This window comes from Microcaecilia unicolor, chromosome 7, assembly GCF_901765095.1.
Source record: "Microcaecilia unicolor chromosome 7, aMicUni1.1, whole genome shotgun sequence".
In the NCBI taxonomy this organism is placed as follows: Eukaryota; Metazoa; Chordata; class Amphibia; order Gymnophiona; family Siphonopidae; genus Microcaecilia; species Microcaecilia unicolor.
Window position 1 is genome coordinate 157873615 of NC_044037.1, and position 26106 is coordinate 157899720.

At 43.7% G+C, this 26106-nt stretch overlaps 1 protein-coding gene across 1 annotated transcript in view; it reads right to left on the minus strand.

Annotated features, from left to right (window-relative positions):
* Positions 1-4275: 4275 nt before the first annotated feature.
* PIKFYVE (phosphoinositide kinase, FYVE-type zinc finger containing) overlaps positions 4276-26106 on the minus strand; it is a 750252-nt gene continuing 728421 nt past the window's right edge. The window contains 2 exon segments of the mRNA XM_030210724.1: positions 4276-6136; positions 14585-14659. Of these exon segments, the coding sequence (XP_030066584.1) occupies positions 6021-6136; positions 14585-14659 (191 nt within the window). The 3' untranslated portion in view covers positions 4276-6020.

Here is a 26106-nt window from a genome sequence, read left to right on the forward strand (position 1 = left end):
GTAAAAAAAAAAAAAAATTAAAATCTCTCAAAAAGTCATCATACATTAATACAAAAGAGAAAATTGAGTGGGAGCTTATTTCTGCATCAATAATGTCACTGTAATATATATATATAATTATATATTATACGGTACATAGATATATACACACATATACATAATTTATGCTACAAAGCAAATTAGCTATTGCAACTGCTTGTATATTGTGTGAGTTGAGACTATAAAGCCAAACAAAAATGTATTCATTGTGCCATTTAGTAGATTAATTTATTAACACTGTGAGGCCAGTGGGACACTACGGGGCTCATTTTCAAAGCACTTAGACTTACAATGTTCCATAGGTTACTATGGAACGTTGTAAGTCTAAGTGCTTTGAAAATACACATCAATATCTACTAGAGTTGTTTCTCAGCCACCAGCTCAAATCATGATTGGTTCCCAAACAGCTAACGGCTTGGATTTTCAGTTATGTAATGCAGTAGCTTGAAGCCATCACTTTTACCAGCTCCAGCACACATGAGCAGCACTAATGGATTGTGCCAGTTTCTCTAAAGCATTCTGTTCCTTAGAACACCTAATTCAAGTTCCCAGTATACTGTTTTTCTATGAACACTGCTAACAAAGCAACATTTGTATTTACTCCTGAAAAGTATTTTAACTGTACTATCTTTAAGAACTGAGGGGCTCTTTTACCAAGCTGTAGCAAAAGGGGGCCGGGCACTGGCGTCGGCATGTGTTTTACACAGCTGGTAAAAGGGAAGGTCTCGCTTTCCTGCATGAAATGGCCAGGCGGCAAGTAAAGCACTTGTCGCCTGGCCATTTTTTTTGGGGGGGGGGGGGGGGGGGGGGGAGGAGCCTTTACCACCACCCAATGAAGTGGTGGTAAGGGCTTCCACGCTAACCTGGAGGTAACCGCCGGGTACAGTCTGGCACTACAAAAATAAATGTTTGTAGCACCGGAAATGACGGCGTGGTAGGGGTGGGAAGTACCGCCAGCCTGCTGCGGGTAGCCTGGCAGAATTTCCTTTATAGTGAGCAGTAAGTCCGCATTGGGCTTACCACCGCTTAGTAAAAGGAGCCCAGAGAGCTTGTTTGAACAGAGGGTCCAGATTTATCCAAGAAAATGGGAGACTCTTATGTGCTTATGGGATAAATCTTGTGTAAATCAGGTCTGATGTGTCTTCTACCATCCTAGTTTCCTGGCCACTTTACCTAGAGCTTTCAATTGGAATCAGAGGTCTGTTTTTCCATGAACAGATGTTCTTCTTTTCAATATGATTAATATACTGTATCACAATCCCAAGAAAGTCTTTAAAAATTAAAAGAAACGAAAAGAAAAGAAAAGAAAGAAAAACACTATTTGTGGAAAACTGAGAACTCAGCCAAGTCTTCTGAAGACATTGATTACCTGCAACCAAATTACTTCCGTCAGTTTTACCAGAAAGCTCTTCTCAGTATAGGCCCACTTTGTGCCTGTAAATCAGTAGTACAATCTGTATGGCTCAAAATGTCAATGTGTTTCTTGACCGTTTCGTCCTTGTTTAATCTCACTCCTACGTTTTATGGTTTGCTCTGTTATTGCTGGAATAAAAATTATCTGCTCCTTGTTCTTAAAGATCTTTCTTTTCAAAATCAGTCTTAGTTCTTTGCACATTATTCATAGTTTGTGTGTGTATTGTTGTGATGCTTTTATAAAGTTGGGATGACAGCATGACACCTTGTCCAGTTCACTTAAATCCATAACGGTGAAAGGACTTTTGGATACCTTACCCTCAGAAACAAAACCAAAATGGGGGGGAGAGGGCATATAAGTTTGTCTGTCTTAACTCTGACCTGAGTTATCTATTTTTCCCTCTCTATCACTGATGTGTTAAGTGAATCAATTGCTATGCTGCCTCTTGCTCACCCAATGGAATATACATTACAGATGGTAATATCCAGTAGAATGTTTCTGGAAAAGTCACCCATAATGTTTTAAAGCTGACTTTTATCCCAAATGTCAAACGTTTTGTGGATCTTAAACAAATTCAACAGCAGTGGGGTTGAAAGGTGGTATTAGGATAGACCAAATATCCCTTTCCAGGTGGCTCTCTGGTTCCATATTTTGGTATGTCTTAAAGTGGATAATTCAAGATGGGTTCTTTTATGGATATTCTTGACATTACAGCTAGACAGCTCATGGCTCCTTTACAAGCTCATCCATTATTTCATCAGAGTCAACGATGTATTAAAAGCTATCATGACGATGTGAACAAAATGGACTGCAGCATGGACATTTCAAATGTGGAGATTGGAGCACTTGTAATATGATGTTGGAATGTAATGAGTTTATAAATCCTGCAGACAATAAATGTCATCAGATTTTTTCCAACTACAGACTGCACTTCCAAGTACATAATATATGTCCTTCAATGCCCCTGCTGTATAAATAAATTGTATTGTTTTAATGCAAAAGACGGTCTTTTTGATAGATAATAAGTGAGCCCTAATTAGTCAGCAGGCTTGAATGCAGTAATGAAATGAATAATTGAATAGATAGGTATTTTTTCTAATACATTAAATTATTCATTATAGGATTTTTTTTTTCATCTGTGTAGAATGTGAGAACTTTTATAAGTATTTTGCTTTGCAAAGCTTGTTCTTTTGTTACTTATCAAGCACCATAGTTTTATGACATCACAAATCGGGTGTTTGTGTCTTAGTTAAAGACACCGTGTAGGACAGTTTCTGGTGTTGAATATGAAAGTAACAGAATGCTGAGTACACAATTCTTTTGAATTGCTTTTTGGATGTTAAAAATTTACTGTATGTGAGCCACCTTAAACACTTAGTTACATCTATAGTTTTATATTTGGATTTCAGACCATTTCTGGGCACACTCCCTTGATAAAGTTTTGGGTGAAACGGGACCCCGTCATGACTATAAGATAAATGTGCTTGAAGTTTTGATCATATGAACTATGCTGGATGCACTATAAAAGTGATTTTTATTCATAAGAAAATTTACTAAAAAGGACTATGTTACACATAATAAAGTGACTGTGTATAAAAAGAAGTTTTTTGGTCTTGATTGCAAGTCTTGGTGGTGACTAAGTTTATGTGTGAAAGCACTGAAGTACCACTGGTGATTTATGAGGCCTTTTTCCTTCATTCTTTCATGTTTGTAACATATAGTGTTCATTTAACCCACAATATTTTCTGATATGAAATCTGTACAATAGGGACCTGCTGTTTTGTCTAAGAAAATATAGCAATTTAAGAAAAGTTGAACTGGTATTAGGAAGCATGCCTCTAACTATGGAATGCCCATATACATACATATATACACTTCAAGAGATTTCTCCCCATTCCTTGCCTACTGGAAAACCTTTGATTCATATGGCTTAAAGTGCCCTGATTTAATAAGCTCTATTTTTACTTGCGACACGCTGTGGAAGAATAATTAAATAAAAAATAAAAAAATAAATAAAAACTGTTTGCTCATACAGTGTAAAATCATATTTTAGAATGGCAAATAAAGAAAATCTGTAACAAACACTAATCTTTGAAACAAAGCAAAACCCACCCCAGCTGTTGATGTAATTTGTTAGAATGCAGGAAAGCAAAATGCAGAGAACTGGCCATAGCATCAACAGCTATGGAAGAATATGTCCAATGTATTTATCCAAGGAGTCCACAACAAAATTTTCCAAGTAGTAACTCTAAAGAATGATGACTTTCAATTTATCAAGATTTTGTCTCAAAATGTTGCATTTTAATGCAGTACTAGTTATGAAAATATTGTACTAGGACATTAAAAAAAAATGTACATATATACTTATGTCAACTGATAAGCCTATTGGGATGAATCTAATTTCAGGACTTTCACACATTGAGGCATATTTTCAAAGCACTTAGTCTTCCAAAGTTCCATAAAACCTTTCTCAGATAAAGGCCCAGATAAGCAACAGGTTTCACTCCACTTCTTTGGATTTTCATGTTTGAAGTATCTTAACATCCAACCTGTGAGAGAACCTAATGTACTTGTAAACAAAAAAAAAAATCCCAATCCCTTAAATTCTGACCTCCATATAACAATTACTGTCACCCACTGGTTGGACAAAAGCTAATTACACAAAGTACTTTACAGAAGCCTAATGTGAGATAAATTAATAGGTTCCTGAAACAGGGCAAGAAGAGAGATGAAGCAATTGCATCATTCAACAGTGCCACACCAGAAAGGTCATATTTACAGTATCACAGGACTGCAGACTACCACTGTTTACATTTTTACAATGCAGGGTTTATACATTATCACTTAATGCTGCACAACAAGCTTTACTGAAATGTGCAGGCTCTCTCTTTACAGGAATGCTCATTTTAAAGCAGCATCACTAGGAAGATCAGACATTGCTTGCTTTCCCCATCTTTGCCAACTATATTTACAACAGAGGTTCTCAACCCAGTTCTCAGACACATCTAGTCAGTCACATTTTCAGGATTTTCACAATGAATACGCATTGCATAAATTTGCAAGCACTAACTCAATTCTATTCAGATCTCTTTCATGCATATTCATTGTGGATGTCCTAAAAACCTGACTAGCTAGATGTGTCCCAAGGACTAGGTTGACATCTCTGCTTTACAAGTACTCCATTTCAGATCATTCAGTCGTTTGGTAAAAGGATTTATTCTATGCATGTTTAGAAATCCGAATTTGTAAATACTACCACAGCTCAGTGGTGCAAATTAGTTCAGGTCTGAGACACCAACATTTACAAATGTGCAAGTCTATTTATAAAGTATCCTTCACAACACACGATTTTGTGATTAACTAGGTTCACTGGAAACACTATTTCCCCCTTTCCTACACTTTGAAAACAGGTGGCTGCATCTTATGTCAGTGTCTAGGGGGTGTAGATCTTTCAGCTTATTTCATTGCCCATACTGTATTTCTCAACCTGCTGAAATGACAAAAAGGTAACCTCTGTATGACTTCCAAAAGTCTGAAAATGTAAGTGATACCATTAAATGTCAATAAAGATGAATTATATGATTCAGTGGCTCACTGTTGTCCTATCTGGGTGTTACGCATGCAATGAGTTGCATGTTGTTTTTTTGGATCAGGAGGCGAATGAAGATAAAGCATAGACAAAATACCATTATCAACTAGAAATTAAAGAAAGCAATGGATAAATCTATTAACTCTCTGCTTCTCAAATAACTGAACCAGCAATACAATGGATGTCAACCAATGAATATTTAGGAGGTCAGTTTGCTTGCATTTTGGAAACCACTCTCCTCACCTGGTGTTGCTGCTGTATCTTCTGCATTGACAGTGCTGTGAATGGCTTACATTATGGAAGTGATAACATCAAATAGGGGACAAAGCACAATTAAGAGCTCTTAAAAATGCTTCTCTCAAAATTAAGCTTCTAGAAAAATAAGTCACAATAAGTAACCACTGCTCCACATATGACAGGCATTCAGTCTGAAAATTCTATCGGGTTTAAAAACTACAGAAAAAGCAACCACAGTCATTTGTGCCCTTGTTTACTCTCAGAGACAAAAAGTGAAATATACAGCATGTTCACTGGCTTCACCACTGTTTGTATTCTAAAACATTGTGTCTTTAAAACTTGGAAAGGCTCAATTTCCTTTCAGTGCTTTGGGATGAACTGTGCAAATACGATCCTGTTTGTGTGTGATGTTCTCTTTTTCAAGTTTGGATTACCAGCTCGCATGCTGCCTTCCTGTCCTCTTCAAGCAATGCCTTGGACTTCGGATCCTCTTACGAAGTCTTGACATTGCTCTAATTTAAGATGGATATATAGCAGTGTCCTGCAATTTCTGAGTCCTTCCCTTCTCTTCTCAGGAAAGGTCTGCTAAAGTGCAGTAAAAGAGGGAAACTGGCTGTAAAGGTCTTGATGTGTTATTTTCTTTCAATGAAGATCTGCACAGGAGTGTTTGGGATCCATCTGTACTCTCCTTTCAAATGACTAAATTCCCTGTTGTGATTTACGTTACAGCTCACTACCAGCTCAGCAGTTCAAACCCAAACCTGTCCAATGGTCAGGTACCATGAGAAAATACTTGTCCATTGCTTCACAAAACCTGGACCGGTACAGCTCTGGAGAGACCACTGTTGGCATCTTACCTAGTGTTCAAAAGAAAAAGAAAAGAAAAACCATGAAACAGCTATCCTACTTAAAAAAAAATAACAACAGGCTATCATCAGAGTTGAGAAGTAGCCTAATGAGAAGCTGTCATCAACTTGTTATGAGATTCTGCTTTCTAAGATATCTTATTTCCTTGCAACCCTAAGTGGTGTCTTCTTGGCTGGGCAATCGCAGAGGATTAAAATGGCAGGAGTCGTATCAAACAGCTCTGTCTGGCTGCTGCAAAGACAAGCATTGCTTCTCACTGGAAACAAAGCAGTGGACCCACGTCACACAGTTGGATGGTGAAAATAAAACTGGTAGCAGAATTGGAGAAATTGACTGATCACCAACTAGGGCGTTATGATTCTACCGCAGATGAATGGACACATTTAGATCGACTAATAGGAGAACTTTGAAGGTTTAGGGTGGGGGGGGGAGGGGTGGGCTTATTAGTTTGCTTAGAGGGTTCGAGGGGGATGGGAGGATTCTGGAGAGATATTAAATTGTAATTGGTGTCTGATATCGGTTGTGGGTACTCTATCTTCATATCAGGGAGAAGGTACTTTATTGTTATACTGGAGCACTGTTGAGATATGTATCCATCTGGCTGCGATTTGTTATCACTTTAAAAATTTTCAATAAAAAATTTAAAGTTAAAAAAAAAAAAAAGTTTGAGGGATGGGATTTTGTATCATCTGAAATTCTCAGACTTATTCTAACTGCCAACACATCACCAGATCATAGGCGGCTGCACTCGTATTTGAGAAATGTCCCTTTGATAATGAACCTGCTGAAAAATGTCTCAGTAGAAATATCACTGCATGTAGAGCATTCCTCGTTCGATTCCTGAATCGAACCTTCCACAGACTGGTTTAGCTGCAGCTACCAAGCTCCTGGAGAAAGAAGAAGCAGAGGATGGGCAAATTGTGGTCATCATTAACCTGACACTTGATGGCTAGATTTAGAGTCTGTGATACGAAGTTCCAGAAGGAGCCCTGGTGCTTAGCGCTCTTGACTGTCCATTGCTATAATAGAGCAACTAGGACCAGTCCTCCTTAACAAACAAAAAAATAACAGAGTCTTGCAGTGGTGCCATGGCATTAATGACATTCTGGTCCAGTCTTTGTTAGCCAATGTCCCTCCCAATTCAGCCTCTAGGACACAAAGTCATATAGAAGTAATTTGCTGCTGACATGGAAGTCAGAGAACTAAGATTGGGCAAATAGATTATAATGTCATGGAGAGCACATAGTTCTGACTGTTATGAGGTAGGATCATAACTCAGTTTTTACTTCATTTACCTGCTATTGCTTGATAATTATTCAGTTGTGGGTTTTGCATTTAGACTAAATGTTAGATATCTAATAACTATGCATCAGTTCAACCTCTTATTAGGCTTTATGTTTATGTTATACCAAACTTCTATTCCACAGATACCTTAAAAGTTCTATGCGGATTACAGAAATTCAAGACGACTCGATAAACATTCCTGGAATTACAATGCACCTGCCAAACACGTGCAGGGCCCATGAGGCGATGGTGCAGGGAGGAGGGTTTTAGATTTGTAAGAAACTGGGCAACATTTTGGGGAAGAGGGAGCCTATTCCAGAAGGATGGGCTCCACCTTAACCAGGGTGGGACCAGGCTGCTGGAAATTGGCATTTAAAAAGGAGACAGAGCAGCTTTTAAACTAGAACCTGAGGGAAGGCGGACAATCGTTCAAAAACGAATGTTTTGAAACAAGATATCTTTCAAACATATCACCAAAACAGGGAAGACAGGGTATCCCGATAGCGAGGTTGTAAAAGAGACCATAGTAGATTCAAGTGACCTTAAGTAAAAAAAATCAGACAAAAGATTACAAATTAACACTGTCAACTAATGAGTAAGATGTAAATAGGAACAACATAGTTTGAAATGTCTATATGCAAAAGCCAAGATGGGAGAGTTAGGATATATTGCACTAAATGAAAAATTAGATATAATAGGCATGTCTGAGACCTAGTGGAAGGAGGATAACCAGTGGGACACTGTCATACCAAGGTACAAATTATATCATAGTGATTGGGTCAATCGAATTGGTGGAGGGGTAGCTTTGTATGTTGAGGAGGGCCTTGAATCAAATAGATTGAAAATTCTGCAGGAAACAAAACACATCTTGGAATCCCTATGGATTGAAATTCCACGTGTTAAGGGGAAAAGTCCAGTGATAGGAGTGTACTACCGTCCACCTGGCCAGGATGAACAGACGGATGTAGAAATGTTATCAGAAAGTAGGGAGGCTAACAAACTGGACAACACAATAATAATGGGTGATTTCAATTACCCCGATATTGACTGGGTAAATGTAACATCGGGGCATGCTAGGAAGGTAAAATTCTTTGACGAAATCAAGGACTGCTTTATGGAGCAGAGGGTACAGGAGCCAACAAGAGAAGGAAAAAATTCTACACCTAGTCCTTAGTGGAGCGCATGATCTGCTGCAGGAGGTAATAGTGATGGGGCCGTTTGATAGCGGGGATTATATTATGATCAGATTTGATATCGGCTTTGGAGTCAGTACACACAGGAAATCCAATACGTTAGCATTTAACTTTCAAAAAGGAGACTATGATAAAATGAGAAGAATAGTGAAAAAAAGACTTAGAGGAGTAGCTGCGAAAGTCAAAAATTTATATCAGGCTTGGATGCTGTTCAAAAATACCATCCTGGAAGCCCAGGCCAAATATATTCCATGTATTAAAAAAGAGGAAAGAAGACCAAACGACAGCCGGCATGGTTAGAAAGTGAGGTGAAGGAAGCTATTAGAGCTAAAAGAAAATTCTTCAGAAAATGGAAGAAGGAACCAACTAAAAATAATAAACAGCATAAGGAATGTCAAGTCAAATGCAAAGCGCTGATAAGGAAGGCAAAGAGACATTGAAAAAAAGATTGCGTTGGAGGCAAAAACACATAGCAAAACATTTTTTTACATATACTAAAAGAAAGAAGCCAGCAAAAGAATCGTTTGGACTGCTAGATGACTGAGGGGTAAAAGGGGCAATCAGGGAAGACAAAACCATAGCAGAGAGATTAAATGAATTCTTTGCTTCAGTCTTCACCGAGGAAGATTTGGAAGAGATAACGGTGCCAGAAATGGTATTCAAAGCTGACGAGTCAGAGAAAATGAATGAAATCTCTATAAACCTGGAGGATGTAATGGTGCAATTTGACAAATTAAAGAGTAGTAATTCTCCTGGACCAGATGGTATTCATCCCCGAGTACTGATAGAATTGCGGAACTACTGTTAGTAATATGTAATTTAGCTTTAAAATCAAGCGTGGTTCCGGAAAACTGGAGGGTGGTCAATGTAACATTGATTTTTTAAAAAAGTTCCAGCGGTGATCCAGGAAATTATAGACCGGTGAGCCTGATGTCGGTGCTGGGCAAAACGGTACAGACTATTATAAAGAACAAAATTACTGAGCATATTCAAAAGCATAGATTAATGAGACAAAGCCAACATGGATTTCATGAAGGGAAATCTTGCAATCTACTACATTTATTTGAAAAGGTGAACAAACATGTGGATAAAGAAGAGCCGGTTGATCTTGAGGCATATTTTCAAAGCACTTTGGGAGGCTAAGTTCCATAGGTTTCTATGGAACTTTGGGAGGCTAAGTGCTTTGAAAATGAGCCTCATTGTGTACCTGGATTTTCAAAAGGTGTTTGACAAAGTACCTCATCAAATTGGAAAGGTTCCCTAGGGGTCTGTGCTGGGACCGCTGCTTTTTAACATATTTATAAATGACCTAGAGATGGGGGTAACTAGTGAGGTAATTCAATTTGCTGACGACACAAAGTTATTCAAAGTCGTTAAATTGCGGGAGGAAAAATTACAAGAGGACCTTACGAGACTGGAGTCTAAATGGCAGATGACGTTTAATGTGTGCAAGTGCAAAGTGATGCATGTGGGAAAGAGAAACCCGAATTATAGCTACGTCATGCAAGGTTCCATGTTAGGAGTCACCGACCAAGAGAATGAGAGTGTGTGCAAGTGCGTTAAGTGAGAGACAGTGTGAGAGAGTGTGTTTCACACAGATACAGTGTGTGCGAGAGAGTGTGTGTGAGACACAGACGCTCTGTGAGACTGAGTGTATGAGACCAAGAGAGTGTGTAAGTGACTGTGTGACACATAGAGAGTGAATGTGATACAGTGTGAGACATACAGTGTGTGAGAGTGAGAGAAAGACATTGACTGTGAGAGACAGAGAGTGTGTGAGACAGTGTGTGTGTGACAGAGATACCCCCCTCTCTGGTGTCAGGCCCCCCCCCCTCCCTCCCTCTGGTGTCAGGCCCCCCCCCCCCTCTCTTTCTCTGGTGTCTGAGTGTTACTGTGCAGGACGCTGAGCTCTGGCTGTGCTTCAAGGAACTGACCAATCCTATTTAATAGAATGCACCTCCAACATTCTGAAGCCGAGAAACCTCGTGTGGTTGGTCACTTCTGCTTGTGACGAACCCGGAAGTACATGTCAATTCAGGAGATGGATACAGAGAGCAGGAATGCCTCAGCCATGCAGTCAGCTTCAGAATGTTGGAGGTGCATTTTATTATATAGGATTAGGAAAGATATGGAAAACAAAAATGAGGACGTTATAATGCCTTTGTATCGCTTCATGGAGCAACCGCACCAAGAATATTGTGTTCAATTCTGATCGTCACATCTCAAAAAGATATAGTGGAATTAGAAATGGTACTGAGAAGGGCAACGAAAATGATAAGGGGATGGGACAACTTCCCTATGATGAAAGGCTGAAGTGGTTAGGGCTCTTCAGCTTGGAGAAAAGACGGCTGAGGGGGAGGATATGATAGAGGTCTATAAATAATGACTGGAGTGGAACAGATAGACATGAACTGCTTATTTACTATTTCCAAAAATACTAGGAGGCATGCAATGAAGCTAGAAAGTAGTATATTTAAAACAAATTGGAGGAAATATTTCTTCACTCAACGTGGAATTAAACTCTGGAATTTGTTGCCAGAGAATGTAGTAAAAACGGTTACCTTAGCAGGATTTAAAAAAAGGTTTGGAAATAAAAATGTTCTCAGATTTTCCTAAATAATCAGGGAGTAATCGAATCTGAGATGGAAGTGAATTCCAGACTAAAACTGCTTGATACTTGAGCGAGGAATTAAATATCTTATGTGATTTAATCCTCCTTACCAATGGAAAGCACAACAACATCTGGTTACAAGTCCTATGAATAAGACCTTTTTGAAGAAATGCAATCCAATCGTATAGATAATTGGGAACATCACCATTCATAATTTTAAAATAATAGTATATAACAATCTGCATCCTGGCTTTATTGGGAGCCAGTGTAGTTCCACAAAAAAATGGGAGAACAGAACTGAATTTGTGGGATGTATATATCAGCCATGTCGCTGTATTTTGTTTGACCTGTACCTAATCTGATTAAAGCTTTGGAGCATCCAACATAGATAATATTACAACAATCTATTCTACATAGAATTTACGTCTGGACTGGTAATCTAAATTTCACTGGTTCAAAGTATTATGGATTGCTCTCAGTTTTTTCAGCATATAAAAAGACCTTTTGTACTACAGATTTCACAAGAGAGTAAATGACAGTGAGCTATCTCTCTCTACTCCACAATTTTAGATAGAAACTCAAGGTGAAAGTGTTTTGATGGTAAAACTCTGAGGGAAACCCAATCCTATCAAATGAACCTCTCCACATAACCTAGTTTTGTCTTGATTTAATTTAAGCCATTGGGCCAAGATCCAATCCTCAATCAACTGCTCACACACTGAGATGTGCTCAATGTAGTAGTCCAATCACTGGTCAATGGAAGTACAGTGATGTCATCTGCATATATAAAAAAACAAAACACCAAGTTTGACCAGAGCTACTTCTAGGGATTGGAGTAGAACATTGAACAGAGATGGAGATCTGCTTTATGGTGCACTGAAAGTTTATTCTCTTAGGTCCACTAACTGCTTGATGAACAAGATGTCTTATTTAATCTTTGATAAGTGGCTTTACACAGAGAAACCCATTTTCTTCATGCTCAGTTGTCACAATCACACTGAAACATACTGGAGTTTCCTTGTCACTCCGGGCAAGTCACTTAACCTTCCATTACACCAGGTACAAAATAAGTACCTGTATATGTAAACTGCTTTGACTAACCGTAGAAAGGCAGTATATCGAATTCTATCCCCTTTCCTTTTATGTAAAAAACCACTGAGAAGCATCAATTGTCATTGGATTAGTCTGCTGTGTTCTTAACTAAAAGAATGTGTAGTGAAATTTTTTGCTTCCAATCAAACAGATTTTACCAGCGTGAAAAGGGATAACTAATCAGAGACAAAAGAATGAATTTCTCTCAACAGTTGTTTAAAAGGAAACTATGCCCAGCATGCATTTTAGAATATTTCAAATGTATACAAGTCGGGCAGAAACACACTGCATGATGCATTTCCTTTTAAAGTAACTATTGCTTTTTATGCTATTAAACAGAATTGGGGTAAGCAGTCATGTTCAAAATAGCTTTAGATTGGATCTATTTAGTCCATATTATCCATGATATGATGACAGACATCTGACATACACAACACGAGCAAATCCCACACTAACAGATATCAAACATACCTCCTCCATGAGAATTTTTGAAATTGTAGGAAAGCATCTTCAACAAAATTCAGTTCTAATATTTCAAAAGTAACATTTTTAAATGACAAAGGGCATTTAACACTACTTGCTTTCTGGATTTCCAAAACTTTATACAATAACTAGGCTACACACTGGTTTGTGAAAAAACAACTGGTCCAACAGGACCTCTTAAGTCCTTTGTCTTCACTCCCAACCCTCGAGGGCTGCCAGCGGGCCAAGGTTTTCAGGCTATCCCTAATGAATATATATGAGCGAGTGATGCATGGAAATGCAGGGGGAGGAGGCCACATGAGCCCTGGCATCACCACAATAATTCATGCCGTGTCCGCTGCTTCTACCTGCCCCAGCACCTCTAAGTCTACTGCAAAGCAGCGAGCTTGTTCTTCACTCCAGCTGCTCTGTCTGTCCTCTGACTGCTAGCATCATGTGGGCTGTTAAAATCAGACAGCAACTTTTTCCTGTTTCTTATGCCATACAGGAAGTAGTTACTCTCTGCTTTCAACTCCTGGGTGGTGATGGCGGCCAAAGCAGAGACAGAGAGGTTAGAGCAAAGAAATGAGCTTTCTGTTCTGCAGCAATGCTGGGCAGGTAGAAGGGGGCTGATGTTGAGAATGTGAAAAGGGTACTGGGATCTCGGGGCTTACAAGGGGGAAAGGTAGGATATGGCATATGGGTCTGATGCATTGCTGGGTATGTAAAAGGGAGCTTACACTGGCAGATGGTAAGAGTAACGGAAGGGAGTTGATATTGGGGGCAAGTGGTAGAACACTCAGATCTAACATGTGGACTAGGAATAGGAGAAAGGACAGGAACTAAGGGATTAGAGTGCAAGAAAGGATCTCATACTGGGCCTGGCAGAAGGGGGCTAACAAGAGGGCAAGTGGGAGAGGGTGCTTGGGCTTGGAGATAGCTGGATGTTGAGGACTGAAGGAGGGGTTTAAATTTGGAAGAAGGAAGACAGATGCTTATATTGTATATGATTTATATAAAACTACGTTCAAATTGGGAAGGAGTGGAGGACTGGCCTAGTGGTTAGAGCACTGGTCTTGCATCCAGAGGTGGCCAGTTCAAATCCCACTGCTGCTCCTTGTGATCTTGGGCAAGTCACTTAACCCTCCATTGCCTCAGGTACAAACTTAGACTGTGAGCCCTCCTGGGACAAGAAATATCCAGTATACTTGAATGTAACTCACCTTGAGCTACTACTGAAAAAGGTGCGAGCAAAATGGAAAAATAGAAATGGATGGGAGCTGGGGTGAGCTTGCTCCCCCCCCCCCCCCCCCCCCCCCCGCTAGGAAAAGGATTTCTACCACCCTTGCATAGATAAGTATTATTTAATCTTTCTAACCCAGTGAGCCTTTCTTGAATAGGGTGTATGCATACATTACAAGGGTGGAGACAGAAAAACAGAGGCAAAGGTGATGAGACTGATGGGTTTAGTCAAATGCACATACATACAACCATACCACAGCAGTGCAAAATAAAGAATGTTACTTTCTAAGAGAAAAAAATTTCTTATGCAACTCCAATTTGCAGTATACTAACAATATTTCTTGCCCCCACCAAAGTGCCAAGCTTGAATGGCAAGGGATATTGTGGGAGATCTGTCAATTTCCATGAAATCATGATGCTGTATATAGAGCCTATAGTGCTGAAAATGACTGAGACCCAGAAACACCAGGAACTCCAATAACCATCAACTAGCAAAACCTGAAAACTAGAATCCTGCAAGGAATAAAAGTTTTCAAGCTCTTCTTTACTCTCACCTTGTCCGCCCAGAATTCCTGTTGATTTCACAACCATTTCAAGCTTTTTATCCCAAGTAAAAGTACGAATGTAATCTGTAGGGAAACAATTGAGATACACAAACTATTATATTTCATATTAGCATGTTTCTATTTGCAAATCAAATAGGACTTGACGTTAAAGCATTTTAGAAACACTAATTTGGTGAGGACTGCTTTATGTATATTGGGAAAAGAGGGGTTGAGATGAATGTTACATTGGAACTTGCTGAAAACCAACAATGCCGCTTTCATAGCTATTTTGTTTTCTGTGATTAATTTTTTTCTATTGATTTTATTTCTCATAGTTTCACAATCTTTGATGGGCGAAGGAAAATGTACAGGCCTATTTATGGTCACAGTAATAGGCCTGTACATTTTCCTTCGCCCATCCCTTAACTCAGCATTTTCCAAACCTGGTCCTGGAGGCATGCCAGCCAGTGAGGTTTTCAGGATCTCCACAATGAGTATTCCTGAGAGAGATGTGCATGCATTACCTTTAGTGCATGCAAATCTCTCTCATGAATACTCATTGTGGAGATCCTGAAAACCTGACTGGCTGGCTGGCATACCTCCAGGACCAGGTTTGAGAACCATTGTGTAAACTAGAAAAAAACTTCTTCCCTATAGATGCTTGTGATACACTCATTTTTTCCGAGTAGCATATTAAAAGCATGCAAACAGATCCAATAAGAACTGGTGCAACAGTGCCCTGATTCAATTGCAGTGGTTACAGAAACTCTATAATCCCTAGAATGTCTTTCACATTTTCTCAGTGCATCAGATGTGCAGGCATTTAAATGAGGTGAGATTGTTTTTTTCTATTCACCAACACCATCCCCCAAATTCTACATATTGCAACTCAATCTCTGTGTGGAAATCGAAGCATATTCTATAACAATGTGCGTACCTTAATTGGTTAACTAGCTAATTAGCACTGTTAATTGGATGTTAAGCAATTATAACTAATTGGCATTAAGTATTTTATAACGTGGGCACGTAAATTCTAAATCACACTTGAAAAGGGGGTGTGGCCATGAGAGGAGCATGGGCATTTCTAAAATCTATACACATTATTATAGAATACACCCGTTCTGTGTCTGATTTAGGCACCAGGATTTATGCCAAGTAAAACATGGCCTAAATGGATGCAACCAAATTTGGTTCTGTGGAGAGGCGCTCAGCATATTTTATATACCACACAGAAATGTAAGCCTATTCTATAAAATGTAGGCATACTTTAGAGAATAAGTTTAGGTGTATTTTTTAAAACACAGATTTTTCTGGCGCCATATATTTCAAGAGAAAAAAACGTTTTACTGGAGGATAAAGAATATACCCAAAACACAAATCTGAAATGCAACAACTGGATAAGTCTCCACACCTCTTAGTGGAAGCACCTTTGGCAGCAATTACAGTTGCTAGTCTGTTGTGATAGGTCTTCACCAACTTTGCACACCTAGATTTGGTAACATTAGACCATTTTTATTTACATGATCCCTCACATTGTATTCTGTATTCACGAATATCAAAGAGACAAGATTTTTGGTACAGATGGATGGAAATCCAAGTCATAACACAAATTTCAGATTGGATTTAGGTGGGGTTTTGATTAGATCACTCAAGGATATTTATATTTGTGCCCTTAACCATGCCACTGTAGCTTTAGCCGTGAGCTTTGGGTCATCTTGCAGAAAACTAAACTACTATTCCAGGTTCTGCTTTCTTGCACAAGGCAGCAGGTTTTTCTCAAGGACTTTTTTTTGTAATTTTCTCTATGTATTGTCCCTTCTATCTAGACAAGTGTCAGTTCTTGCTGATGAGAAACATCCCCTTAACTCAATGCTGTCACCACCAACCCCTGATGTATGCTTTTTCACGACTTTGTCTGGGAGTTCTTTTGAAATGCACTAACCATCAGAGGGAACTAAAAGAAACTGTTGTATTTATCTTGTCATTATGTGACTCATTATAATTTAACACCAGTAGGGTCAATTAATTTGGTGTGCGTTTTTGAAGGCTGTTACACCAGAGCTTATGGGGTAAATTCTATATGGGTTGCTAAAAAAGTCAGGTGCTAAGCTAGTTTTCTATAATGCCAGAAATGCATGCCAAACTGCTATAGAATACTATTTATTTATTATATTTGTACCCCGTGCTTTCACACACATGGCAGGCTCAATGCGGCTTACATAGTAATAATATAAATAATTATAAAGTCGTAAGAAGAATATACAGTTTGTGGTAAATGCAAAACTAATGGGGTTAACGGAAAGTAAGTTAAACATAGGAGGAATTGGGTTCAGAACAGTGGTGTGCTGGAGCAGGCTCTCACAGGCTCGCAAGAGCCGGTTGTTAAGTTTTTAAGGATTTTGGGAGCCAGTTGTTAAAGTAGGGCCCTCCATGACTACTTTAACAACTGGCTCTCAAAATGTGGGCTTGGGCCCCCTGCTGAATTCTCTTTTACTTTACTGGTGGGGATGCTGAGCCCTGCCAGCCAAGTAAATAGACTGCTGCTGCTCCCCGCTCTTTGTTTCCATCTCTGAGCAGCAGGCTGGGACTTCTCGAGCATGTGAAAGAAGTTTTTTTTTTTTGTTACATTTGTACCCTGTGCTTTCCCACTCATGGCAGGCTCAATGCGGCTTACATATTATATACAGGTACTTATTTGTACCTGGGGCAATGGAGGGTTAAGTGACTTGCCCAGAGTCACAAGAAGCTGCCTGTGCCTGAAGTGGGAATCAAACTCAGTTCCTCAGGACCAGAGTCCACCACCCTAACCACTAGACCACTAGCATGCTGCTCAGAGCAAGATGTTGGGAGTGGTGGCAGTCCATTTATTGGCTGCCATGGACTGCCAGCAAAGGTATGCCTAGCGTGCCCGCACGAAGGGAGGGAGTAGAGAAAGGCAAGTTTTGCTCTCCACCCCCCCCCCCCCCCACCCCTTCCAACTGCAGAGCTGGCTACGTCTGGAGAAAGAGCCTGTTGTTAAAAATTTACCAGCACACCCCTGGTTCAGAATGAAAAAGCGCGTTGGGAGGTAGGAGTAGAAAGATGGAAAGGAATGGATGTGGGGTAGTAGAAAGGATATAAAAACTATAAGTTCACAGTTAAGCACCAAACTTTAGTTACAACCACTTATGCCATGTCTATGGCTGTCATAAATGGTGGTGCCTAAATATGGCAGTTTGGCACATACATTCAACTACTCTATAAAGCACACGCAAGATTAGTCAGAACACCCCTGACATGTTAATGCCTCCTTTGGATTAGCCCACAAAAGAAGTTAGCATTTATACACAGGCTAACACATCCAACAGCAAATTAGTGCCTATTAGTGCATGTTTAAAGACAATGATCAGTATTTATCATAAACTATTTGCCAATATAGTGCCAATTACTTAATAATATTACACATATAACTTGCCCTATTCTCTAACTTTTGGCACCATTTATAGAATTTGGGGGACAGTATTTAGGATAGCTTCAGAAGTACAGGGGCAGGGGAGCAGACCTTAATTCTACCAACTTATTCCATTTAATCTTTCTTTCAACTTCATTTTCTAAGGATTTCTGGGATAGCGAATGATACATACCTGTAGCAGGTGTTCTCCGAGGACAGCAGGCTGATTGTTCTCACGACTGGGTTGACGTCCACGGCAGCCCCCACCAACAGGAAGAAAACTTCGTGTGCGGTCCCGCACGCAGGGCACGCCTACCGCGCATGCGCGGCCGTCTTCCCGCCCGTGCACGACCGTTCCCGCTCAGTTGAATGACAAGCAAAGGAATGAGCAAAACGCAACTCCAAAGGGGAGGAGGGAGGGTAGGTGAGAACAATCAGCCTGCTGTCCTCGGAGAACACCTGCTACAGGTATGTATCATTCGCTTTCTCCGAGGACAAGCAGGCTGCTTGTTCTCACGACTGGGGTATCCCTAGCTCTCAGGCTCACTCAAAACAAGAACCCAGGTCAATTGAACCTCGCAACGGCGAGGGCATAACACAAAATTGACCTACGAAGAACAACTAACTGAGAGTGCAGCCTGAACAGAATAAAATCGGGTCCTGGAGGGTGGAGATGGATTCAAACCCCAAACAGATTCTGCAGCACCGACTGCCCAAACCGACTGTCGCGTCGGGTATCCTGCTGGAGGCAGTAATGTGATGTGAATGTGTGGACAGATGACCACGTCGCAGCCTTGCAAATCTCTTCAATAGTGGCTGACTTCAAGTGGGCCACTGACGCTGCCATGGCTCTAACACTATGAGCCGTGACATGACCCTCAAGAGCCAGCCCAGCCTGGGCATAAGTGAAGGAAATGCAATATGCTAGCCAATTGGAGATGGTGCGTTTCCCGACAGCAACCCCCTTCCTATTGGGGTCGAAAGAAATAAACAATTGGGCGGACTGTCTGTGGGGCTGTGTCCGCTCCAGATAGAAGGCCAATGCTCGCTTGCAGTCCAATGTGTGCAACTGATGTTCAGCAGGGCGGGTATGCGGTCTGGGAAAGAATGTTGGCAAGACAATTGACTGGTTAAGATGGAACTCTGACACCACCTTTGGCAGGAATTTAGGGTGAGTGCGGAGTACTACTCTGTTATGGTGAAATTTGGTATAAGGAGCATGAGCTACCAGGGCTTGAAGCTCACTGACTCTACGAGCTGAAGTAACTGCCACCAAGAAAATGACCTTCCAGGTCAAGTACTTCAGATGGCAAGAATTCAGTGGCTGAAAAGGAGGTTTCATCAGCTGGGTGAGGACTACGTTGAGATCCCATGACAATGCAGGAGGCTTGACAGGGGGCCTTGACAAAAGCAAGCCTCTCATAAATCGAACGACTAAAGGCTCTCCAGAGATGGCTTTACCCTCTACACGATAATGGTAAGCACTAATCGCACTGAGGTGATTCCTTACATAGTTGGTCTTGAGACCAGACTCTGGTAAGTGCAGAAAGCATTCAAGCAGGTTCTGTGCAGGACAAGAACGAGGTTCTAGGGCCTTGCTCTCACACCAAACGACAAACCTCCTCCACTTGAAAAAGTAACTCTTTTTAGTGGAATCCTTTCTAGAGGCAAGCAAGACGCGGGAGTCACCCTCAGACAAACCCAACGAAGCAAAATCTACGCCCTCAACATCCAGGCCGTGAGAACCAGAGACTGAAGGTTGGGGTGCAGAAGCGCTCTGTCGTTCTGCAAAATGAGAGTTGGAAAACACTCCAATCTCCACGGTTCTTCGGAGGACAATTCCAGAAGTAGAGAGAACCAGATCTGACGGGGCCAAAAGGGCGCTATCAGAATCATGGTGCCGTGGTCTTGCTTGAGCTTCAGCAAGGTCTTCCCCACCAAAGGTATGGGAGGATAAGCATACAGGAGGCCGGTCTCCCAATGAAGGAGAAAGGCATCCGACGCCAGTCTGCCGTGCGCCTGTAGTCTGGAACAGAACAGAGGCAGCTTGTGGTTGGTCTGAGAGGCGAAAAGGTCCACCGAGGGGGTGCCCCACTCTCGGAAGATCTTGCGTACCACTCTGGAATGGAGCGACCACTCATGCGGTTGCATGACTCTGCTCAGTCTGTCGGCCAGACTGTTGTTTATGCCTGCCAGGTATATGGCTTTGAGAAGAATGCGGAACTGGCAAGCCCAACTCCACATCCCGACGGCTTCCTGACACAGGGGGCGAGATCCGGTGCCCCCCTGCTTGTTGATGTAATACATTGCAACCTGATTGTCCGAATTTGGATAATTTGGTAAATTTGGTAGGACAGCCGATCTCTGAAGGCCTTCAGTGCGTTCCAAACCGCTCGGAGCTCCAGGAGGTTGATCTGAAGATCTTGCTCCTGGAGGGACCACAGTCCCTGGGTGTGGAGCCCATCGACATGAGCTCCTCACCCCAGGCAAGATGCATCTGTCGTCAGCACCTTTGTGGGCTGCGGAATTTGGAATGGACGTCCCAGGGTCAAATTGGTCCGAATCGTCCACCAGTGCAGCGAATTGCGGCAACTGGCAGACAGGCGGATGACATCTTCTAGATTCCCAGTAGCTTGGCACCACTGGGAAGCTAGGGTCCATTGAGCAGATCTCATGTGAAGGCGAGCCATGGGAGTCACATGAACCGTGGAGGCCATATGACCCAGGAGTCTCAACATCTGCCGAGCTGTGACCTGCTGAGACGCTCTGGTCTGGGAAGCGAGGGACAGAAGATTCTGCGCCCTTGCTTTGGGAAGAAAGGCCTGAGCCGTCTGAGAATTCAGCAGAGCTCCTATGAATTCCAGAGATTGGACTGGCTGGAGATGGGACTTCGGGTAATTTATCACAAACCCCAGCAGCTCCAGAAGGTGAATAGTGCATTGCATGGACCAAAGAGCTCCTGCCTCTGAGGTGCTCTTGACCAGCCAATCGTCGAGATATGGGAACACGTGCACCCCCAGCTTGCGTAGATACGCCGCAACCACCACGAGACACTTCGTGGACACCCGTGGTGCAGAGGCGAGCCCAAAGGGCAGCACACAATACTGAAAGTGCCGTGTCCCCAGACGGAATCGGAGATACTGTCTGTGAGCTGGCAGTATTGGGATATGAGTATAAGCATCCTTTAAATCCAGGGAACATAGCCAATCGTCTTTCTGAATCATGGGTAGAAGGGTGCCCAAGGAAAGCATCCTGAACTTTTCTTTGACCAGATCTTTGTTCAGGATTCTCAGGTCTAGGATGGGGCGCATCCCCCCTGTTTTCTTTTCCACAAGGAAGTACCTGGAATAGAATCCCTGCCCTTCCTGCCCGGGTGGCACAGGCTCGACCGCATTGGCGCTGAGAAGGACGGAGAGTTCCTCTGCAAGTATCTGCTTGTGATGGGAGCTGAAGGATTGGGCTCCCGGTGGGCAATTTGGTGGGGTGGTGACCAAATTCAGGGTGTATCTGCACCGCACTATTTGGAGAACCCACTGGTTGGAGATTATAAGAGGCCACCTTTGGTGAAAAGCTTTCAACCTCCCCCCGACCGGCAGGTCGTCCGGCACGGACACTTTGATGGCGGCTATGTTCCCATGGAGCCAGTCAAAAGCCCGTCCCCGGCTTTTGCTGTGGAGGCGCAGGGGGCTGCTTAGGCGCACGCTGTTGACGGGAACGAGCGCGCTGGGACTTTCCCTGTGCCTGAGGAGGCCTTCGGGCCGGCTGAGTGTACCTATGCTTGCTGTAGGCGTAGGGTGCAGCCTGCCGGGCCCGGGAAAAACGTCCACCTGCAGAGGTAGATGTTGAAGGCGCCCGGTGGGAGAGCTTGTCGAGGGCGGTTTCCCGCTGATGTAGTTGGTCTACCAACTGCTCGACCTTCTCGCCGAAAATGTTATCCCCCCGGCAAGGGACATCCGCCAGCCGCTGCTGGGTACGGTTGTCCAGGTCAGAGGCACGCAGCCAGGAGAGTCTGCGCATCACTATACCTTGGGCCACAGCTCGAGATGCCACATCACAGGTGTCATAGATACCCCTGGACAGGAACTTTCTGCACGCCTTCAGCTGCCTGACCACCTCCTGAAAAGGCCTGGACTGCTCCGGGGGGAGCTTGTCGACCAGGTCCGCCAGTTGCCTCATATTGTTCCGCATGTGAATGCTTGTGTAGAGCTGGTATGACTGGATGCGGGTCATGAGCATGGACGATTGGTAGGCCTTCCTCCCAAACGAGTCCAGAATGCGAGACTCCCGCCCTGGGGGCGCCGTGGCGGTATCCCTCGAACTCCGTGCTCTCTTGAGAGCAGAGTCCACGACCGCCGAGTCATGAGGCAATTGAGGCCGCATCAACTTTGGGTCAGAGTGGATCCTGTATTGGGACTCCGCTTTCTTGGGGATGGTGGGATTAGATAATGGCTTCAGCCAGTTCCGAAGCAGTGTCTCTTTGAGGACATTGTGCAACGGCACTGTGGAAGACTCTCTAGGTGGTGATGGATAGTCGAAGACTTCGAGCATCTCAGCCCTCGGCTCATCCACAGTGACCACGGGAAAGGGAATGCAAATAGACATATCCCTGACAAAGGAGGCAAAGGAGAGACTCTCAGGGGGCGAGAGCTTCCTCTCCGGTGAAGGAGTGGGGTCGGAGGGAAGGCCCACAGACTCCTCTGAGGAGAAATATCTGGGGTCCTCCTCCTCCCCCCATGAGGCCTCCTCTTCCTCGGTGTCAGACATGAGCTCTTGCAGCTCAGACCTCAACCGGGCCCGTCTCGACTGCGAGGAACCACGTCCTCGATGATGGCATCGAGCGGTGGACTCCCGCGCCGGTGGGGACGAAGCTCCCTCCATCGACGTCGACTCCACCTGCGTGGCGGTCGACACCGGTGCCACAAGCGGCGTCGGCGGCCTCGGCATCGGGCTAGAGCACACCGGCGCCTCCATTAACGGAGCCGGGGGCTCAAGCACCCCGGTGCCGGCAGAGCCCGGCATATCAGCCCTTCCAGAATCCCCGGAAGGATGGCTCGGAGGCACTCGTCAAGGCCCGCTGTCGGGAAAGGCAGGGGGGCCGGTGTGGGTGTCGGAAGCTGCTCGGGTCCAGGAGACGGTACCGAAGTACCCGCGGACTGACGCAGCGACACCTCTTCAACCAAGGGGGAACGCTCCTCTCGGCACTGCCGCTTCCTGGGCATCGAGTCATCCCTTGAGGTACCGGAGCTGGCAGTCCCGTGCACCGTGGGCGACCGATGACGGTGTTTCTTTGCTTTCTTTCAATGGCCATCATCGGCGCTCGGCGGCAGAGACGAAGAGGAGGTAGAACCCCCCCCCCCCCCCCCGGCCTCGAGGAATCGGATCAAACACGGTTCGGTCCCGATGGCCCTGGGTAGAGGGAGTGGCCGGGGCCGACTGCCCGCGCGGCCGCTCATCCCCGCCGTCAACAGCAGGCCGGCGGGCCAACGGTACCTGTACTCCTGGGGTCGGTGCCAGAGTCGGCGCCGATTTCGTCGACATCGGTACCGGTACCGAAGATCCGGCCGTCGACACCGATGCCGTCGAAGTCAACGTCGAAGGGCTGGCGCAAGTTCCGAAAAGACGGTCCCGAAGAATTTGCCTCGCCACCTGTGTCCACTTCCTTAAGCTCCGGGCCGAGGCACTGGAGGCACCAAGCGTGGGTATCGGTTTGCGAGATCTGCCGGCCGCACCGACCACACTTTTTGAATCCGCTCGGGACCTTCGAGGATATCGATGGAAAAATCGTGTCGGCGAAGTCAAAGTCGTCGATGGTGGCGGTGAAAAGCACACCCGAAAAGAAAACTTCTTTTTTTTTTAAAGCGATAGAAAAAATTCGCAAACGCAATCCGGTTTCCGGGGCTGACAGAGAGATGATAACATGTCTCTCTCCAGCGCGGAATAGAAAAAAACTGAGCGGGAACGGTCGCGCACGGGCGGGAAGACGGCCGCGCATGCGCGGTGGGCGTGCCCTGCGTGCGGGACCGCCCATGAAGTTTTCTTCCGGTTGGTGGGGGCTGCCGTGGACGTCAACCCAGTCGTGAGAACAAACAGCCTGCTTGTCCTCGGAGAAACATTTTTCACATGGCTGTTGCAGGGTAGGGTATGCCAATACATGATACAAAATCCTGTTCTTATTGCATTTTAGTGAACAGAAAATAACAGAGATAGACAAGGAATGGAGGAAATGCCACAGGAACTGTGCGACATAGATAAAAGTTTATTTTATTATTATTATTTTTTAAATATATCTTTATTTGGAGTTCACAACTCAGTTATCCAAAGTACATAGATGGTAGTGCTTCAACATTCAGCACAAGAAAAACAAACTTGTACAATCAAATTGCAAAATCATAACAGACCGCCATCACAAAATACAAAATACAAGTTCACATAGGAAAGAGTAACATCCTAACCAACCACTATTAAACTCCAGCAGCAATTTTCTAGGTTTTCACCACCCCCCCCCCCCCCATACCTTCCCTCCCTCCCTCCCAGGACAAGACCAGACAAACCTCACTCCCTTCACTACCGTATTCCTGCACTTCATCTTCCCCAATACCAGGATTCAGACCCAGGGGACATCCTACAGGATACACAATCATCTACTCTAGTAGTAATAATGACAAGTGTTATAGAGGTGATATACAAAGTATACACAGCTGTAAATAAAAACTGTAAACATGCAAACATGATATCACCCCCCCCCCCCGAGGTCTCCAGCCCCCCAAGTCACTTTTACCCATTGAGGAGCAGACTACGTTCTCTATGCGAGATACTAAGCCAATAGGGCTCCCAGATGTTTTAAAAGCCTGTCCATTGAGCCTCCGCCCTCTGGTCCACTCCATGCCGCTCAAAAAGTGCCATTTCAAACATAAAGGTCTTCCACATATTGATTGAGGGAGCTCCATGCATACGCCAGTGCACCAGTATTACCTTCTTTGCTAACATAAGTGCCTTTGTCACAAACAAGTATTGTGCCACTGAGTCCAATAATAACCCAGCCTTATCATAAAACAAGAGACTAATTGGCTGATGTGGCATGGGCCTACCCAAACAAGTGGATAAAAAACCCCGGACCCCCACCCAAAACAATTGTGTCTCTTTGCAGGCCCAATACATATGCCCCAGGGAGGCAGCATCCATCCCACACTTAGGACAATGTCCCGACTCTGCAAATCCAGCTCGAAAAGCTCTTTTGGGCGCTATATGCATTCTGAAAAGGAATTTATATTCCTGCTCCCTGTGTAGCTCATTAATAGAAGTCCGCACAATGTTGGCCAGGAATTCCTGAATAATCCCCATAGTTACCAACCCATGCAAGTCAGCCGCCCAAGCCTCCACCACATGTTGCAGAGAAACCTCGGGCCGCAGCTCACAAAGAACACGCATGTAAGAGGATAACCTCGGGTGTGCATCATCCTCTAGTTTTAAACCCTCCATTACCCTCTGGGTAAAAACCGGTTCAAGCTGAGTTCCAGGTAACGAGCCCACATAATGCTGCACCTGCAGAAACTTGAACAGCTCTAGACCTCCCCACCCATGCTTCTCACTCAAAGTCTTAAAAGGAAGCATCTTCCCCTCCAAATCTAACAAGTCACCTATCCATCGAATCCCCGCCTCCCTCTCCCAACCCACAAACTTATCGCACTCAACCCCGGGTGAAAAATCCAAATTACCCGTCAGGGGCAGAAAAGGTGACACCACACTCACACCTCCAAACATGCGACACAAGGCCCTCCACACCAGTCTCATATATCTCCACACTACGTGCTGCTTATATTTCTCCTGCAAACTTGTCCGCCCGAGCATGAAGTAAATAGGGTGCCGACAAAGGATACATACAGCTCGACTCCACCTCAAATGGCGTATAACCCGACGTACCCAACAGCCAATCTCGAATATGTCTCATACCGCAGCCCGTTATACTGCCGCAAATCCAAGAGTCCCAACCCTCCTTTAGACCTAGGATTCATAAGTGTGGTCAACGGTACCCGCGCCCTCTTACCCCTCCACAAAAAAGAATTCAATGCTTTGTAAAGTTTCCTCAAATCAGTCTCCCTCA